Here is a 20,851-nt window from a genome sequence, read left to right on the forward strand (position 1 = left end):
GCAGGTTAGACAGATCAACATATAATAATCACGGCACATACGTGGCACGCATGATCACCCGTATGCCAATTACATGCTCATGCACTGATTCTCACACCTTCGTATGCCAGTCTATGGATGTTCATGCATGCAAATGTCGTCGACATGTCATGCGTATTTCTCCGGCCCACTGGCCCACACTGGCACACTTGCCCAATTCATTATTATTACGACTCGAGTCATCAATTTTTCACGGCCCGGTGCGTCTAGCCTGCTTTAAAGTGCGTGAAGCGCAGCAACCGATCTGGCCCAGTGTCTCTAGCCTGCTTCAAAGTGCATGAGGCGCAACACTGTCTCCTTGCGAACCAGAGCCTGCTTCAAAGTGCATGAGGATGGTCGCCTTCCGGACGTACCGGGCATCGTCCTGCTTCAAAGTGCATGAGGACGGTATCGACCCGAAGGTCCTTAGGTGATCACACAACTTATTATTATCTGAACCCAGCGTATAACGCTTCAGGGTATTTTAGGTGATCACATGCTCATGGCAGACACGCATTCTCGCACAATTTCACCACATGCCACACTCTTGGCATACACAATGCGTGTCCATGTTATGCAATGCAATGCACCACGAGCGCCAATGAAATCCAATCACTCAATATCACAGCACGTGCTCAATTGGCCCAATTAATACAGTGTGGCCCAACGTGCGATTCACAATTCAAACACATATTTCAAACCAATCATTGGCCAATCGCACTCCACAAAATCAGCCACACAATGTCACGAGAGATGAATACAAGCCAAGGCACTCAAGGTCGATCTCCCACACTAATATACCAAACATACTCATGCTCGATTTAGACGCATTCAACTCATCCTCAATACAATCAATTTATTTCCGTTCTCACCCAACCCATTCAACATTGATTCCGCACATTTATTACAATTCAATGTAATGCGCCTAAGGCCCGCCTTGGCAAATTAGACTTAGTCCTCATTCTCATTGGTACGGGGTCAATAGATAGGATTTATATAAGTCCTAAATAATCCCTAAAAATGCCTAATTCCTTGCCATCAACCAATGACTCAACTAAGTACTCAACTTGGACAAATTGCACAAATTCGGTACTCAATGAACAGTACCAGGGGAGGACACATTTTGTCCACTAAACCACAATTAAACACCCTCATTAGGCTCTAATCTCAAACTCCAATCACCCAACAACCAAATACACTTAATTAGGCCTCAATTAAGTCCAAATAACACTTGAATTGCCTAATTTCAAGTCTTGAATCATTGAACTCAATTAGTGCCACACTTAGACAAATTTGTGCAATTTCGGTACTAATGAACAGTACCAGGGCAGATTAAGCCTTAGTCACTAGTTCACACTTAAATAATCACATTAAGGCCTAATCACATACCCTAATCACCCAACTACCAAATACACTTACTTAAGCTTCAAATAAGCTTAATTAGCCCCTAAAATGTCCAATTCTAAGTCATTAACCATTGAACTCAATTAGTACAAAACTTAGACAAAAATACACAATTTCGGTACTCGGTGAACAAGCACTGCGAACAGGTCTTGTTTTGGGCCTTAATCCACCATTAAAACATCTCATTAGATCCTAATGACCCATACAAAACATCACACGCACAATTAAACCTAATTAACCCTCAATTAGGCCTAATTAACCCCTAAAAATGCACAATTAAACTAATTAAGGGTTTAGGGGTTTATACTCGCCTATTAACGACTCGGGACGACGGGAACGGGCGGTCGATCACCGACGCGCGGTAAGGATCGACGGCGGCGTTCCGGGTGCAAGCCGGCGGTCCGCGGCGACACCGGCGGAGGCGATTTGCTGCTGGTTTTGTTCTGTTTGGGCTGGAAATGGGACTGTGGACGGCCGAACAGTGAGAGGAAGGTCCAAGGGTCTGTGGCGTGCGGTGGTAGGTGGCCGAGCTCCGGTGAGTCTTTCCGGCGTGAACAGTACCAGAAAATGCAGAACGTGAACTGCAGAACCAGAAACGGAAGAGAAGAAGAAGATTTTCTGGGGAAATGACCGAATGAATCTCACGATAGAGAGAAATGGTCTGGTCCAAGTGAGTCAACAATGGGTGAGTGGATTCCAAGTGTCAAGATCTAGGGCTATTGGACAATTTTTCCCTTGATCCAATGGCTATAATTCCTTCTTATCCAATTATTTAGGGGTAAAATGGTCATTGATCCTTAACCCAAGCTGACCAGACCTGGTTTAGCCCCAACTCACCTTGGTTAGTCCCCTAATTAAATCCAAAATTCGGAATTACCAAAAATGGGTCCAAGGGCATTTTGGTAATTTTTCGGTCCCGGGTCAAAATTCCAATTTTCGCACATCCGCGTTCCATATGTGCGTGACCAACATAATATGGCGTCGGAATCGCGAAATTCACTTTTTAAGTCCTCGAAAACTGACTGCAAAGTTTCGGGAATAAAATAATATTATTTTTCCAATTTTTGTCGATATTCCACTTTTTGGCCAAAACCACTCTAAATGTGCATGGCCACCCCAAAATGACATTGGCCACGAAAAATAACCTCAAACGGCCTCCGAATCCGGCCTCGGTGCCCACAGGGGCAAAACCGTAATTTCTCACCCCCGGACCGAAATTCCAATTTTCACTCGTACTAACCCCAAACGTGTGTGGCCAGCGTAATATGACGTCAAATTCCCAAAAATAGTCTCTTAAGCCTTCGAAAATCGACCTCGAAATCCGGGCTCAATTCCGTGAACAAAACTCGCTAAACTTTCAATTTCAGGGTCTCTCACTAACGGGCGGCTGTTTAGGAGTTACGCGTATCGACCTAGGGCTATCCATATCGTAATGGTCTCGATCATTGAGAGAATGAGAAATTATCATTAGTTCCAGAGGTCACGATCGCTCGGTTCAAGTTCAAGACTGGTTGGCCACGTGTACTTTCGGTCTTGCAGAATCACCTGCGATCCGATGGTACATCGTTGGCCTTGGCCAAACCAGATCCGTTACCTTTTCTAAGATCGGTCCATACTGGTTCATAATATTCTCTCGTCATTTCTCGAGATCGGTGCCCAATTCACGATCGGGTCCCTGGTCCACGTACCATTTTCGTAGTTAGCCATACCCCATTGGTTAGTATCCCAAGAGTGATCAGCTCTGGGCGAGACTTACTAAAATGAAATGCGAAATATGGTCAATTTATTGATCCCGGAATTACATCGAAATTCAGGCTGTTACAATTCTTCCCCCCTTACAAAAATTTCGTCCTCGAAATTTGTAATCTACGCTTACTCCTCAAACAAGTGGGGGTGTTGACGTCTCATAGCTTCTTCGCTTTCCTAAGTGGCACCTTCTGTTCCGTGGTGTTCTCAGACAACTTTGACCACTGGGACTATCTTATTATGTGGTCCATGATCCTTTCTGTCCTTAAGCTACACTAGCCTCTCCACGTACGACGCTTCGTCGTCTACGTCTGTCTTCTCTTAAAGTGGGTCATATTTGATTCATAATTTCTCCACATCGACTTGTGGAATACGTCATATACTTAGGACAGATTAGGCGGCGAGGTAAATCGATAGGTCAGATTTCCAATCTTTTCCAGCATATCAAACAATCCGACATACCTTGGCTCAACCTTTCTTTCTTGCCATATTAGGGCAGTCTTTTCATAGGGAACACTTTGACTCACATTTGGTCCCCAATCTCAATACTCTAAAAGTCGTCGTCTCTGATCGTGTAAATTTTTCTGACGACTCTACTTATCTGTTCGACTCAAAGTCCCTTTCGCATTGCCAAAAAGTGCACAAACCTAATCGGTCTATCAATTGTCGTCTCAATGGATCATGTCCTTTCTGACTTCTCAGTAATTCCTCTACAACATCCTTTGGAACAGGTTCCTATTTTGACATTGGAAATTTTCCGACGGTCACATTAGCCTTCCCGGCTTATAGTGCTGCGCCATCTCTCATAGGCACGTCAAACACTTGATCATGAGCTTGGCCACATTTATTCTTATACTATTCCACCAGTAATGTTGCTACAAGTTTTGACACACCCTGGATACTACTTGGGTGGACACTATACTTACTGTGGAAATTTCCACTCAAGATTTCCTCCTCGAGTTTTGCCTCATCGGGTACACACACTCACCCTTAGAATCTCAAAAATTTCTATCCCCGAATACATGAAAATTCGACTTCCGCTTATCGGCATCCACCTCAATGACTCTTCGTATCTTGTGATCCACATAATGCCATTCCTTGTTCTGGGCCTAGATTTCCAAACTAATCCTCAAAGCGGACAACAGATTCAACATTTGGCTTACCTCAAATTTAACTTCCGAGTCCCTGAGCCTTCCTAACAAGGTTCATTCCTTGATCACCTCATACGCCTCAATCAACTCACGACTTAACGCATCTATTACTCGTTTAGCCCGTCCATGGCGACACCGGTCATTGCAATCAATTCTCCATCGTGCATCATCTCGTACGGCCTTAACTGGCACGACGAATAATTTGCTACTCTATCGTGTTGCCTCAACACACATCTAAATCTTCTTAGTGAAGTGTCACTATAGACCTCGAATCCTCCCGGTCCGGGTTGAATATTCAATACCGGGGCAATCATCAGCCTACACTTCAGCTCTTGGGAACTCCGTTCACAGTGATCATTCCATTCAAACAAATTTCCTTCTCAATCAGTCGTGCCCTTAGCACGGCTATCGACGAGAATCTTCCACAAAACGTCGATAATCGTCAGCCAAATCTATAACACTGTCAACCTCTATTATTGGCATCAATCTTGGCCACTTAGTCCTCTCCTCAACCTTAGTCGGGTTCACTGTAATTCCATTTCCCCTAGATTACATGTCCAGGGAACGTTATTCTATTGAGCCAAAATTCGCACTTGCCATACTTGGCATGGAGTGTATGTTCTCTCAAGATTCGCAACACCTCAGTCAGACTTGCTTCTTGTTCCTAGGCTCCTCGAGTCTCCCAATACATTGTCAACGAAAATCGTTACGAACTAATCCCATAATTCTTGGAACATTCGGTTCATTAGGCCCACAGAAACAGCAAGGCATCTCTTAAACCCATGGGCATTACTATGAATACGTAGTGTCCATACCTCGTCTATTAAGCAGTCGCAATTATATCCCCGTGTCATATCCTTAACTGAAAATTTCCAGTCCGTAACACGATGTTAGGAACATTCTCGTTCTGAATTCTTTGCCGGTGACATCCATCCATAATTCAACCTCAGAGGACACTAAAGTTTCTTACAATTGATCGAACAAGCTATTGATCCTCGATAATGGTTACTAATTCCTTTTTGTTACCTGGTTCTGTTGCCAGTAATTTACGTACCATCTCAAAGTCCTGTCCTTTTTCCTCATACCAAATACAGGAACTCCCCATAGAGATACACTAGGGCGAATAAAATTTTTGTCCCCGAGTTCTTACATCTGAACTTTCAATTCCTTTGATTTCCGGCAAGGACACTCAATACAATGCTCTCGAAATCAGTTCACTCCCGGCCAAATCTGTCACGATTCCACTTCTCGTTCTAGTGGCAACACTAAAATTTCTACGGAAAGACCTCGGAAGGTTACACACCTCGTTAATTTTTTTCCGACTTTAGTTCCGTCACGATCGGGTCAACCACGCCCACTAACGTCCTTCACAACCTTCATCTGACATTTAATCACCTCAAGTAAAGGCATCCAAGGAATCGAGATTCCTCCTCGACTTTCCTGAAATCCAAACCTAGGACATCCATTCGGACTAAACTGGATTACCCTATTGTCATAATTCATTATGGCTTTCTGCCTTATGAATCACTCCATATCAATTTCCACGACAAATTCGTACATGGCCAATACTGCCAAGTCAACACTCCTTTCTCTACTATCAATTTCTGTCTCATAGTTAGGACACCTCAACGACACCATCACCTTATCATTCGAGGAATCGTCACACCAAACGTGACTCAAGTACAACAGACTCAATCCCGTCCAGTTTAACTAGTTGTTCCGACTCCCACTTTCAATGCAAGCCTCAGGACGGCTCATTCAATGGTTCGGCTTTCTGATATCCTCCCCAACCGATGGGATGAACAATCTGTTTCCATGCCATTTACTTCTTCCTGAAGCGACGATTATCCTTATTCTGAGCATACCATGATCCAGAAGTGGTTGCCCCTTCTCACTAATCTCGCTCTATCACGTGAACTCATTCAAGCATTTTCACATCATTCCCGATGTTCAATGAAAGCATTAGGTTTCGGAGATCCGACTTCAGTCCGTCTTGGAATTTCCGAACCTTGTCCTGTGGATTCTCAACCAACCAAGCGGACTCCTTTCCATATCGTTCCACAGTCATCTGCCCTCAGTGAAGTCATATAAACTCCGTCAGTTTCCTTTTTGGGCAGTCTCCGGGAAATATTCTCCCATAGGAACTCTTAACAATCATGGCCCAAATCTAAGTTGTACTCATTGGGGATGTCTTATCCCTGGTGGAAGGCCATCTACAGCTGGCATGATTCTGAAACGGATACACCGCCAACTTTACTTTCTTCATCTCGGTGCACCCTAATGTTTCAAAGGCTTTCTCAACTTTCGCTATCAATCCCGGTGCAACCTTGGGGTCACCCTTACTATTGAACTTAAGAAAGTTTCACTCGAAAGATTATTCCACCAGTTGATGCACTCGCCTATTAGCCACTATGTGAACTCAACCCTACTGGCATTATTTTCGATCACAGCAGTAATCGCTGCAGCCTCAACAGCCTAGGCAATAATGGCACTCCCTTCCTGAGCTTGCCTGCCCACACATTCCCCCTTTCGAATAGGATCTGAGTCACAACCTCGAATCTTAGGTCTCAGGCTCATGGTCTACAGCACTCGAATGCTACCGAGTTTCCTTACTCATCACACTGCCATTCTTGACGCCTCACTATACAGCTACCTGCTATAACCCCCCCTAAGGGATTAGAGACTTAAACCAATCTATCCCAGTCTAAGTCCTAAGCAGGTATCAAACAACAATCAACACTCAGCATACGGCCTAACATTTATCCAACACATCACCCTAGGGGTTTGCATACTCACCTCAGGTCCTGCCGCAACTGCACTGCAAGGGTCACACCGAACAATCCAAACACAATCAATGCACAATGGTCAAGAGATGCATGTAGCACACGAGGTCACCCTATTGGCTACCCATGGTCTCATCGCTCTTTATTGCAAATTGTAGGTTTTCAAAATTCATGATGCAAACTAATAGTAAAATTAAAAGTGGAGGTGATTTGAAATAAACCCTATTTTACATTTGAAATCTTTAATTAACACATAAGGTCACATCATTTTTTTCATAATTTTTCAAAAAAAGGCAATAATATTATTCAGGAAAGTCGAGAGAGACTTCTAATTGTTCCAGTCCCTAAAGAAAACCAATTCTGTCGATTATACAGAAATTCCATCCACAAAGCAAACAAAAAAGAGAAATAACATAAAAAAAAAAAATCACAGATCAAGATACTAAAGCTTCGACATGAAGTAAGAATCACAGGTACGTACCCATTGACGTGGTTCTTCAAATCAAAACCTGAAAAATGCTTAGCCTCTGCTAGGGCATCCCTCCATATTTGTATCTGCACATCGTCTCTCTTGTACCTACACAACCTCTCAAAACCTCGTGCGAATCCGCTTCCGCCCGTCAAGTTCGAAATGTCAGCAGTGTCCACGCCATGAAAGATGGGAACAATCACATGGCCGTGGTACTGGAGCTGCCTTCTGCACTCAAGGTTCTCAACCAGCTCGTTCAGGCACCACTTGGAGTCAGCATAGTTCGTGGAGAACACGATGAGGGCGAACCTTGAGTGGCGGATAGCTCTCGAGAGCTTGCACGGGATCTCCTGTCCAGTGTCTTCTCTATTGTCGTCGTAGAAGTAGTCAATCCCCGCCTGGTCCAGCCCGTGGAAGAGGTGAGATATGAAGTTGTTCCGCAGGTCGTTGCCTCTAAAACTCACGAACACGTCGTGCTTCCGTTGATGAGAAGACGATGAAGAAGAAGACATGGTTTTTGTCTAGTTGATAAGTGGTGTAGAAACTGATCGAGAGGCTATATGTGTATTTGGTTAGAAAAACTTTAAGAGGAGACTTCTTCACGATGACTTCGAGGAAACAATGCACAATTTGACACTGAGATAAATTTGAACATGGGTGTTTTGTTTTTTTTTTCTTCTTTTCGCCAGATTATCTCCAACTAGCTTGCTTAACTTTTGTTTTAGAAGTCGTAGATTCTCTAAGTCCCATGGTTCGTAATAGTTCACAAAAATAGTAATCAATCTCCGTTATTCTTTTGTATTATCGTTAGTACAATATCTAATTGATTTTGTAACAGTAATTTCTTCACGCATCGCAACTTGTCTTAATCAAATATAAGTGTGATTATTTTTGCATCCGTAACTTTCATTTAACGTCGATAAGTTACGACAGCAAACCGGTTTTGGAAGGCAAAATTGACTAATCACAATGTTTTCGCTTTTAATCCAGCTGTCCACATCGAACGAGGGACCCTTCTCATAACATCACTTACGGGGCCCGTTATTTTTGTTCCCTTAAGAAGTCCAACTGTCCAATCAGTCAAAACAGTGGGGCGTCTCTATTGTTGATCAATCATTTATCATCTTTAATCCAAGCAGCCATGTAGAATGATTCCATTTACGTCTTCACATATTAACTGATTTGAAGCATCTTCTTGTATGACGCATGCGCTGAAGCTTCAAACCCATGTTTGCGTTTTCAGACAAGTCGCTCTCACGCGAAACAAATATCTTTTAGCTTTGATTTGACGAATCCAAACCCATCCTTACTCGAGCGAGCAAGTTGCTTCGTCAGTTCTTTGGTCCAATTCCATGTCCACCCCAAGTCCACCCCGCAGTTAGTCTGAACATTCAATTGAAGAAGCAAAGTCCAACGTGATGGCGGGACTTTCGTTCGTTGTCCCTTCTCATTTACAACTTGCGTGTCCTCTCTGTTACATGAACATTTCATCTGCAAGGAAAAATTTTGGCCTAGTACCTTAAAAAACCTCAAATTTTAGTTTTTATCCCAAATTTACTTTTTATTTCATAAAAAACCCTCCACTTTTAGGTTATTTCCCAATTCTACCATCAACTTTTTTTTATCCCATAAAAAACCCTCAACTTTAGGTGTTATCCTAATTTTACCCTAAGCCTTTTTTGTCCTATAAAAAATCCCCAACTTTTTGTCTTGTCCCAATTTTACCGTTCAATCCCAATTTTACCCTAAAATTTTTGTAGATTCACAAAAAATCACAAAATTTTACTTGAGTCACGAATTTGCTCCCATTAACCCTCTGTTCAAAATTTTTTGTTGATAATCGAGAGATGGAAAACTCCAAAGCATGAGATGTTCGAGCGTCCCGAGCACATGCTCTCCGACCGCAAGAGAAAGCACAAGAGATCAAAGACTGAGTGCAAAATTAGTCTTTTATGAGACAAAAAAAAAAGAGTTAAATTGAAATTGGACCTAAAGCTGGAATTTTTTACGAGACAAAAAAGTTTCGGGTAGAATAAGTACTGAAACTAAAGTTGAGGGTTTTCATTAGAAAAAAAAATTTAGGGTAAAATTGGGACTAGACCTAAAGTTTGGGATTTTTATGGTATAAAAAATAGTTTAGGGTAGAATTTGGACATAACCTAAAGTTTGAGGGTTTTTATGAGATAAAAGGTAAAATTGGAACAAAAGCTAAAGTTCGAGGTTTTTTAGGGTATTAGGCCAAAAAATTTCTAACCTTTTTTGCAGTCTCACACAATCACGCGGTGTTCTCGTGAGAATCGAAGAAATCGAGCGATGCCTTCGGTGTTCTTCATGCTAATGGCCCACCTCGTATGCTGCATATTGATCAAAAGCATAGTGTTGTGCAAAGCCTACCTAAAACCTATTAAATATTCCCTAAACCCCCCATGACCCTAAATCTTATATAAACTCTAAATCCTAAATCCTAAACTCTTAATAATTTTAAAACCATAATCATATTTGACCCAGAAACCGCAAATAGACCCATAGTAACCCTCAAACCCTAACCCCTAGATAAGCAATTTCCAGAGCAAAATTGATAAACATAGTAAAAGTCCATCAAAGACAATGGCAGAAAGGAGGAAAGTGGAAATTGTCATTTCTATAAATTTTCAACATTACTCGGTTACGTGTTTTGATTTGACAGACTTTAGATATGGCAAGCACGGTACAAAACCTTAACTTCCATCAATATACACTTGAACCAAAAGATGCTCTATAAACATACCAGTACGAGCCTATCTATGTCGACTAATAGTCTAAAAAAAATTAGTCTTATTAGTCTTGTTGGTCTTACATATCTCCACAAGATACAAGCCTTCCACCACTTTCAACCATCATCTTGAGGTTCTTATTTCACTTATCTCAATCTTTCATGCAATTTGTACCTCGAAAGAATAAATTATTATAGCCTCAAATGATGTGGACAAATTTTTTTTTATTACTATAAATAATCAAAACTCCTAGTACATAAGACAGGCTCCTATTTTCCTACGCACGCTTATTCAATCCTTAGTGAAATCTTTGGGAGCACTAGTCTAAATGCCCCTGAACTACGAACTCGACCAATTTATGAAGTATTTCGGGGTGTGTCTAAGCTCAGTACAAAAAAATATGTTTAAATTAGGAATTCTACTCACAACTTGACCAGAGATCATGGCAGCATAGTAACAATTAGCAAGTAATATCACATATCATTGTTAATATAGAAATAAACAAATTATGTAAGCTCATTTAAGATAATGCAAATCGTATGATATATATGAACGAGTATAATCATGAGTTCAATAAGTAAAAATATGCTATGAGCCGATATTCATTTTAACACTCAAATGCACACGGATGGATGAACGTACAAATCTCATTATGTGCAAATGCCATGTAGTAGCTTAGTGATATGCGTTGGTGAGCATCTATTTCTACTCATCACTGGCCAAGACTCGTCTCGACTAACGAGACATTGCCACCACCAACTCATGGAGAAAGAATCATATGCACAACTTTGGGGAAAAGTACCAAAAAAGTCGTAAATATATTGCATTTATACCAATTCAGTCCTAAACTTTTCAATTGGACCAATTTAGTCCTAAATATTTTCGCACTAGTACCAATTCAGTCCATCCGACCAATTTAGACCAAAAATTACTGACGTGGATGCCGGCGGTCCTATGTGGCACGTTAAAGTTGACGTGGACAAAATTTATAATTTTTTAATATTTTTTCAGATTCTTTTAATGTTTTTTTTTCTTTTTTTCTCTTTTTTTTATTTATTTTTTATTTTTCTATACACAGTTGGCCGGCGACCCTCGCCCAGGCACAGTGAGGGTCACGATGCCCTCACCGGCCAACAAGCGAGGGTTTCGGCCTCGCCTGGTTCTGGACAAGGGCCCGACGCCCTTGCCTATGGCCGGCGATGGTCGGCAGGCGACCTCGTCAGCCAACTATGAACAAGAAAAAGGAAAAAGAAAGAAAAGAAAAGAGAAAAAAATTAAAAAAAACATTAAAAAAATCTGAAAAAATTATTAAAAAATTATAAAATTTGTCAACGTCGGCGTCGGCGTGCCACGTAAGACCGCCGGTGTTCATGTTAGCGATTTTCATCCTAAATTAGCCAGATGGACTGAATTGATATCAATACGAAAAGATTTAGGATTAAATTTGTTCAATTGAAAGGTTTAGGACTGAATTGGTACTAATGCAATAGGTTTAGGATTTTTTTGGTACTTTTCCCAACATCTTTGCCACCCCTCAACCCATCCATCACGGGTGTCCTCTACATCAGTTAGGATAAATATAACTCGGCACAACCGCATGATGATGTTTATTCCATATTCATTCTCATCAAAATTCATACTCATTTTTTTTCCTTTTCTTTCTATTCCCAATCTTGGACCTCAAGTCCATAATATCAACAAAAAAGGGGGGAAGAACAGCATTGGTGCCAAAACTTGTGTACGGAGGCCACTTTGGTGCCAAAAGTCTCAATCGGATCACTTAAGTGCCAAAAGTTGTGAAAAACGATCACTTAAGTGCCACTTCGCCGGAAATCCGATTTGGCATTTTTTTATTAATTTCTCAAGCTGATGTGGCTCGCCGGAGGCTGACGTGGCTCGCCGGAGGCTGACGTGGCATTTCTTTTCTTTTCTTTTTTCCTTTTCTTTCTTTTTTCCTTTTCTTTCTTTTTTCCTTTCTTTTCGTTTTTTTCGAATTTTTTTTTCCTTTCTCTTTTTTTTTTTCTTCTCCTTCTTCGCCCTAACCAGTCCGGCCAGGGGAAGCTCGCCGGCGAGGTCCACTGGGGAGGCTCGCCGTCGCCGGGCAAGGCGAGGCGACCTCGCCCAGCCTCGCCACGGCTGTGCGTGCGAGGGCCGGCGAGGGCGGAGCTCGCCATGGCTGGGCGAGCTCTGCCCTCGCCGCCGCTGGGCGAGCTCGGCGTCGCCCAGCAGCGGCGAGGGCAAAGCTCGCCCAGCCATGGCGAGCTCCGCCCTCGCTGGTCCTCGCCAGATCTGGGGGAGGTCGCCTTCGCCGTGGCTGTGCGACGGCGAGGCTCGCCCTCGTCGGCACTGGCGAGGACCGGCGAAGGCAGAACTCGCCCAGCCATGGCGAGCTCCGCCCTCGCCGTCGTACAGCCCTCGCCTGGGCAGGGCGAGCCCCGGCGAGGGCTCGCCTCACCAGATCCGGCGAGGTCGACCCTCGCCGAGGCCACGGCTGCCTCGCCGGGCCTCGCCCAGAGGAAGGCGACGCCTGGCGAGGCCGGCCATAGCCGGTGGCTGGCCTTCGGCCACCGGCCATGGTAGAAGAAGAAGAAGACAGAAATGAAAAAAGAAAAGAAAAAAGAAAAGAAAGAAAAAAGTCAGAAAAAATATTTAAAAAATTAAATTATACACATGGAAATGCCATGTGTCATTAAAATTTAAATATAAAAGCCACGTATTAAATTTGATCGGAATTTCTCACCGTTAGCACTTAAGTGATCGTTTTTTCTCCGATTTGGCATTTAAGTGATTGCCGGCATAAACTTTTAGCACTTAAGTGATCTAAATGAAACTTTTGGTATCAAAGTGGCCTCCGTACACAAGTTTTGGCACCAATGTTGTTCTTCCCCCACAAAAAAGCTACTCAATACGTACCAGGCTACACAAGCCATATCAATTGGTGTATGAATTATAGGACTTTATATCCTCTCAACCCTATAGAGACCCGTGTTAAACAACAAAACGTGTTTCTTTTCTTGGAGTTTTATACACACACACACAACTAAGGAATTCCCTCTCTCAAGAATAAACCATGACAAAGATATTGGGAAAATTACCAAAAAAGTCTTAAACCTTTTGTAATTGTGTCAATTCAGTCCTAAACCTTTTTTTTTTGCCATTTCAGTCCTAAACCTTTTACAATTGTGCCAATTTAGTCCATCCGGCTACTTTTGGCCGGCCGACGCTGACGTGGACGCCGACCGACGCTCGTCAGCTGACGTGGCATTATTTTAATATTTGTTTTCCTTTCTTTTTTTTTTTCTTTCCTTCTTCCCCCTGGCCGAACCGGCCAGGGGGAGGCTTGCCGGTGAGGTGACCTCGCCGGCCATGGGCGAGGTCGACCTCGCCCGGAGACAGCGAGGTCTCGCTAGGTCTGGGCGAGGCCTCGCCGTCGCTAGGCAAGCTCGACCTCGCTCGGCCATGGCGAGGTCGAGCTCGTCGGCCATGGGCGAGGTCGAGCTCGCCCGGCGACGGCGAATTCTCGCTAGATCTGGGCAAGGCCTCGCCGTCGCTGGACGAGCTCAACCTCGCCCATGGCCGGCGAGCTCGACCTCGCCCAGCGACGGAGAGGTCTCGCCCAGGTCTGGCGAGACCTCGCTCAGGTCTGGCGAGACCTCGCTCAGGTCTGGCGAGACCTCGCCGTCGTCAGGCGAACTCGACCTCGCCCATGGCCGGGCGAGGTCAGCCTCGCCATGGCCGGACCGGCCAGGGGGGAAGAAGGAAAGAAAAAACAATATTAAAATAATGCCACATCAGCTTGCCGACGCTGGCCAGCGTCCACGTCAGCGCCGGCCGGCCGGCCAAAAGTGGCCGAATGGACTGAATTGGTACAATTGCAAAAGGTTTAGGACTGAAATGGCAAAAAAAAAAAGTTTAGGATTGAATTGGCACAATTGCAAAAGGTTTAGGACTTTTTTGGTAATTTTCCCCAAAGATGTTCATCACATGGCATCATTGACATGCAAATCATTATAACATAATAATTGCCAAGTACAATTATATATGATAATGCAAATAATACACTAATCTTTTGATATTTCCCATATTAATAAGAAAAACCAAATATTTATTTATCATCGTTTGCAAACTCACAAACTCTTATCCATAAAACAATCATCATTTAGAACAAGAGCTCACAACATTCTTACATCACATGAGTTTATTATTATTATTATTCCCAACTTACTATTAAAAACTAAAATGTATGTCCAACCACATGATCCATTACACAAAGGGCACTGAGCTTTCTTATTTCACTCATACATGACATGAATCACATGCATGTATAACAACAAAAATATAGCCATGTACATGTCACAAAGAATATCAACATAGACATTCCTTCATATTTGTGCATCAATGTGCACTATATTAATCTCTTGATGCTCTCCATATGATAAAGTGGGCTCTTACAAATCATATGTGCCATAATATCTTCACACTGCATGTTGCATAATCTTGTCACTGCAAATCACATGGCATTAATCCCAATGTGGCTCACATCTCAGAATCTCTTATCTAGCTCTACTAATCAAATTAATTATTTAAGGTTATTCATTTTCTAATTGATCCATGTGAATATCTTATCGACACTATATAAATATCCCAAATTTTGTAAAATTACCAAAACAACCCACTTTTTAAAATATATGCGTAATTAATTCCAAATTTTGACTAGTTAGATAAAATGTCTAAATTAGGCAAGTAATTGTAAAACCAACTAAGAGCCTCCAATCATAAGCATGCTTGACAGGTCAACAGCCCCAAAAATTTTTAGTTTTAGAAGATGAGACATCTAATTTGCTATAACTATAAAATAGCCTCTATTCTGCAATACTAGATTTGTTACCTAATTCATTTTCCTTTAATTAATCCACCTTAATCACTAACTAACAATCATTTTAATTAACAAATTTCACTGTTCACAGGAGAATGTATATGCTGTGAATTCACGTTCTTGCCCTTGTATTAAACAAAATTACTATTTTATGCCTTTACATGCATAGTTTCATAATTCTACCATCTTTAGTCATCAAAGTCATTCAACATAATATAGTCATGATCTATAGAATGACTCATATCATCTTCTAATGTTATCATGAACATAATGGACATTTTATGTATTATTAATAATAATCTCATGACAAAAGCACAAAGTAGGCATTAACAAGCATCAATCTCATCTTAAATCAACATTGCATCACCCATGATAGAACATTATATAAAGTCATACATACATATAGTCGTGACCTTTATTAGTTCATCATGTAATCCCTAATTCCTTATAACAACATGGATCTATAATAGTATTTTACGTTAAAATCAAATGAGCATCAAGAGTGCTAAGTGGATCAACCCACTTTAGTCCCTTGAGACTCACTCACCTTGGATGGAAAGTTTTGAGGGAACATAGAGCTTGATCCACCTTAAATTCAAGTGATATGATCTTTAATAAACACTAGTTAAGCACATCAAACACCTAATCTAACAATTTTGAGGTGAACGAAACTTTGAGGGAGATAATCTTACTTCAAAGATAGCTTCACTCGTGCTAGTATTATGAATATATCCAAATGGAAGCTTCTAGAATTTGAACTTTTTGGATATATGAAATTTTTTAGTGTGAAATTGGGTATAATAATTTAAGATGATGGTTTGAGAGAGGATCAAGGTGAAGCTCAAGGCCACAACAAGGAAATGAGAAAGAAGCCTGACATTTTAGATATCTAAGGCATTACTTTAACCAAGGTTAAAGTAATGCCATGCATGATGTGATCTCATGGTTAAAACATATGGTTGAAAATTGAAGAGATGTAGCAAGATAAATTAGTGATAAGTGGCTAACTTCAGTTGGCAAAGCTTGTGGTACAATATTGTTAAGAGTAGCTAATAAATTGTGGTTATGAGAGAAGGAGAGAACATGTGATAAATATCAATGATCATGTGGAACAATATGGGCCTCATGTATATATTAATTAAAGTTTGTGCGTCCTAAAGTCATTTTGGGCATTTTCTATGTGCAATAATCATGGCAACTATGACACTATTGTAAGATTCCATCAATTTAGTGGTACTTTTGTAATTATAATGAAATGCTCATGAAATTTATGCAATTTAATGTACGCTAGATCTAATATCATAATCAGAAAGTGCTAAGCATACCTTATGCATTGTAACATATATGTCATGTAAGGCTTATCTTTGACATGCTAATGGTGTTTTACCTTAATTTTAATGTGGAATCTTATCTCCATATAATAGAATAATTGATACTGTAGTAAATATGAGAATTTAGGATGTCGCACCTTACATGGTCCCCTTTATCTATGGCTGGATCAAAGAATAAATCATTTATTTAGGAAATACTCAAGTGTAAATAAGAACAATTTTAGGACAAAGTCAAGTGCAAGTGAATACCGGCATCTTCTTCCTTCCCATAGATGATAATGAGCTTGAATGTTGCCGAAAATTGAAGTAAGTAGGACCGTCTCATGTTGTATATTGATTGGGTTGAGGGAGTGATTTTTACCACATCTGGTGAGTATGAACGCGATGTAGAAGCCAATGATGTCCTAAACGGAGATGTACAAGCTCATGTTGTTGATGTTCATGCTATTGTTGTTGCTACCTCTATTGATCTTTATTCCGTCTCAAACAAAATCTATATTGTGCTTCAGGCATTGAATTTGCTAGTGCTTATACCAATTTCTTTTGCTTGTCACATGAGAAAGTAACCGGCTCTCTTTTCTTTTCTTTTTTGGACAAGCTGCAGCAATATAACTAGAGCTTGGGTGATTGGGCTTCAACTTGTATTTTTTTTTTGTTTGGCCCATTTGTTATGTTTTACCATCTTTAAAAGAAATTTTGTCCTTGCAATTTGAACATACCATAATTTTCAAACAAGTGAGGGTATTTGTACATTGCCTCGTTCTCGAGCTCTCAAATAGCCTCTTTCTTAATGCGGTTTTGCTGTTGGATCTTCACATAAGAAATGGTTCAACGTCGCAACACCTGATCATTTCTATCGATAATGCAAATAGATTGCTCCTCATATATTAAGTTCTCCTTTAGATTCAAAGGCATTAAATTATGCACATATTCAGGATTGACATATATTTCCACACAAAAAAATGGGTTAATATTATGGGTGTCAACGATTCGGTTCGGTTCGGGTATTCGTGATACCCGAACCGAATACGAAGGACAAAAAGCAAACTATGACACGAACCGACCCGAGAACCAAATATAACCCAAACCGATAAAACGATTTTGACTAGCGAGAGCGAGCCTCGCCCAGATTCTTTTTTTTTAGTCTGGGTGAGGCTTGACCTCGCCAAATCTGGGCAAGGCTCGCCCTCACTAGCCCTCACCTCTGACCGGTCATTGAGGTCCGCCGACCAACTAGAGGAAGAAGGAAGAAAAAAAAAAGAAAGAGAAATAAAAGAAAAAAGGGAAAATAAAAGAAAAAATAAATATTAAATATTAAAAATATTATTAAAAATTGTCCACGTCAACGCTGGCCGTGCCACATGGAATGGTTAGTGTCCATATCAGCGATTTTTTGCCAAAATTAGTCAGATGGATTGAATTGGCACAAATACAAAATGTTTAAGACTCAATTGGCTAAAAAAAAAGGTTTATGACTGAATTGGCACAATCGCAATATGTTTAAGACTTTTTGGTAATTTTCCCAAATTATTTTTTATGGTGACATTTTCTTTTCGAGCCACATCAAAATTTGTTCTTCTAACAAAGTATTTCGTACCAACAGCAATGTCCCGACCAAGTATTTTCACCAACAAAGCATATATGCAAAGTCATTTTGCTAAATTATGTATCTTTTGACAAAATTTGTTTGTCTCAATAAAATGAATTTCATCTAAACTATTATTTAGAGGGAAAAATATCAATTTAGTCTTAAACCTATTTTACGAATGCTAGTTCAATCCTGAATATTTAATTTTGCCAATGCAGTCCTAAACCATTGCATAAAATTCCAATGCAGTCCTCTTGGCTAATTGCCGCTGGATATCACTAACGTAGCGATCCACAAGCTATCCACGTCAACGTGCCATGTAGGATGATCGCGCGAAAATTGGACACCACGTCAGCGATTTCCAGCAGCAATTTGCCGGAAGGACTACATTAGAATTCCACATAGAGATTTAGGACTACATTAGAAAAATTGAAAATTTTAGTTTTAAATTGACGTATGTATTAGGACTGAATTGGTAATTACACCTTATTGAGACAAAATAATTTTGTCACCATAAATATGACATTGGTGACATTTTGATTTGTCACGAGTGAATTGAGGTCACAATATTGTTGGTCACGATTCTAGAATTATAATATGGCACTCTGCGAACAATTATTTAAGTTAGTGGACACATTTAAATACTGGACAAAAATCTGCCATGTCACTTTGTAAATAAATATAGCAGGCGAGTCTTGGCAGCATTCCAAATTCAAGTTGACTTCGGAGGAGTAGGATTAGATAAACAATACGCCGTCTTTTTGAGTTCATTTAGTGATTACTTCTTAATTAAGTACGTCTCTTTAGTTTAGAATTAGGCGTAAATTCAGCTTTAGATTTAGCTCGTAGGGTTCTTGTCCCGAGGCTTAATAATAAATCACATATATTCTTTACCCTACTTGCATTAGGTCAAGCTCATGGGGATTATGTCTCGTAGCTCAAAACAAGGCTATGTAATATACTTTGTCACCCCCGAACCCATCAAGCACGCGACACACCTCTTTGGTCGAATAACGCGACGTCCCAAAATATCGTCGACCCAATTCAACTTATCAGAGATTTAAAGCATCAGCGAAAGTCACAAACACCAGACAATAATTGACTAGGGGTAAAAGGGAGAATAAACATCCATTACTTATCCAAACTTATACAATATCCACCATATACAACCATATAATACGCATGCACACCGAACCTCTACACTATGCACCACCGATATCAAAAAGATCAGTAGCCTGGGTACCCTAACTGCCAAAAATAGAACACTTCAAAAAGCCTACACTCAACCCCTAAAACTAACCCCTACGCCCCCTGGATGGCGTCCACTTCGAGTCTGACTCCTCAGGATCCGAGTCTAAATCCCCTTGAGCCATCTACTCCTCTGAGGACTCTGAATCAGCCTCGATCTCGATCGGGTTGTCTACATCACCCGACTCCACCGGAACCTCCATCCGTTCCTCCTCATCAGACTCCTCTTCAGGCTCTTCCTCTGGCTCATTCCCTGGCTCATCCTCTGGTGCGTCCTCTGGTTCCATCTCGGGGTCTTCTTCTGGCTCATCTTCGGGTTCTTCTTCCAGCGCCTCTTCAGGTTCTTCCTCAGGGTCTTCTTCTTCTGGTTCCTCCTCTGGTATTACATCGAGATCCACTTCCATAGGATCATACCCTGCCTGTGACTCCTCCGACTCCGGATCAGGCTCAACCATGGGAGGTTCAAGTGCTGCAGGTGCAGGGTGATGTCCGGACTGGGCGAGACTAGTATCCAAACTAGTCATCTCGCCATCAGGAGGGGGTATGGCTGACGAATCCCAATCCCCTACTCCGTCAAACGGAACGTCAAATCCACGGACGGGGCCAAACTCATCCATCCTGTCCCTAAACATCCAGGCGGTGTAGGTGTGGGCCTGCCAAAGAGGTAGCCCTACGTCTACCTAGACTACGGTAGTATGTTTGACCCGGGTCATATTTTCGTCTATCGGGTACTCTACAACATTATGATCGGTGTGCATCGGAATCTCAAAACGCTGCGGCGGCGGCGGAAGGTTCATTGCTCAGGCGGGGGTTCTGAAATTATTTGATTGAAACAACCATGAGAACACGTCTCAATAAGTACACACCCTAAACCCCACCTAGGCTAACACGTACCTCCAGACAAGACCAATACAATATCACCCAATAAACACATCTTGCACACAATTGCACTTACCTGGGCTTTTGATACGCACAATCTGCAGGTTAGTCTCAACTATATAATTTCCAATCACATGCACATTTCAAATTAATTTTATACTCGATACACAAGCCGAACACATGGCATTTCAATTCCACATTTCCACACACTCATTCCTGCCTCATCACACTATTTTCACCCGACTCGCCAATGACCCGCGTAATAGTACCGCCTCAAATTCAATGCGACCATCTCATATTCACAACACTCCTTAGCCCGCGTAATGGTACCGCCTTAGGCTATGTATCTTGCCCGCTTAATGGTACCGCCTCAGGCTCAACATCCACCACCTACGGCACAACCCGCGTTGAAGTACACGCCTCAGGTTGGCAGTCTTCTGGTAATACCGGGCATCGTCCCGCGTAATAGTACCGCATTAGGGACTTTCGTGACCACACATACAACCTCACACACAATTTCTCATTTATTCGCTCGCTCGATTTACACGCCAACAGGCCAATATACTAGCCGATCAAATTCGGCCCATGCACTCACCAAACCACAC

At 41.6% G+C, this 20,851-nt stretch overlaps 1 protein-coding gene across 1 annotated transcript; it reads right to left on the minus strand.

Annotated features, from left to right (window-relative positions):
- Positions 1 to 6,237: 6,237 nt before the first annotated feature.
- On the minus strand, positions 6,238 to 8,083 carry LOC115669932 (TMV resistance protein N-like). The gene is made up of 3 exons (XM_030591116.1): positions 7,584 to 8,083; positions 7,116 to 7,137; positions 6,238 to 6,387 (listed from the first exon to the last, which is right to left on the minus strand). Exons 1-3 carry the CDS (start codon positions 8,081 to 8,083, stop codon positions 6,238 to 6,240), a joined length of 672 nt encoding a protein of 223 aa, XP_030446976.1.
- Positions 8,084 to 20,851: the final 12,768 nt, after the last annotated feature.

Source organism: Syzygium oleosum, unplaced genomic scaffold (assembly GCF_021117445.2).
Source record: "Syzygium oleosum isolate NSW1041296 unplaced genomic scaffold, Sole_v2.1 Sole_v2.22, whole genome shotgun sequence".
Taxonomy (NCBI): domain Eukaryota; kingdom Viridiplantae; phylum Streptophyta; class Magnoliopsida; order Myrtales; family Myrtaceae; genus Syzygium; species Syzygium oleosum.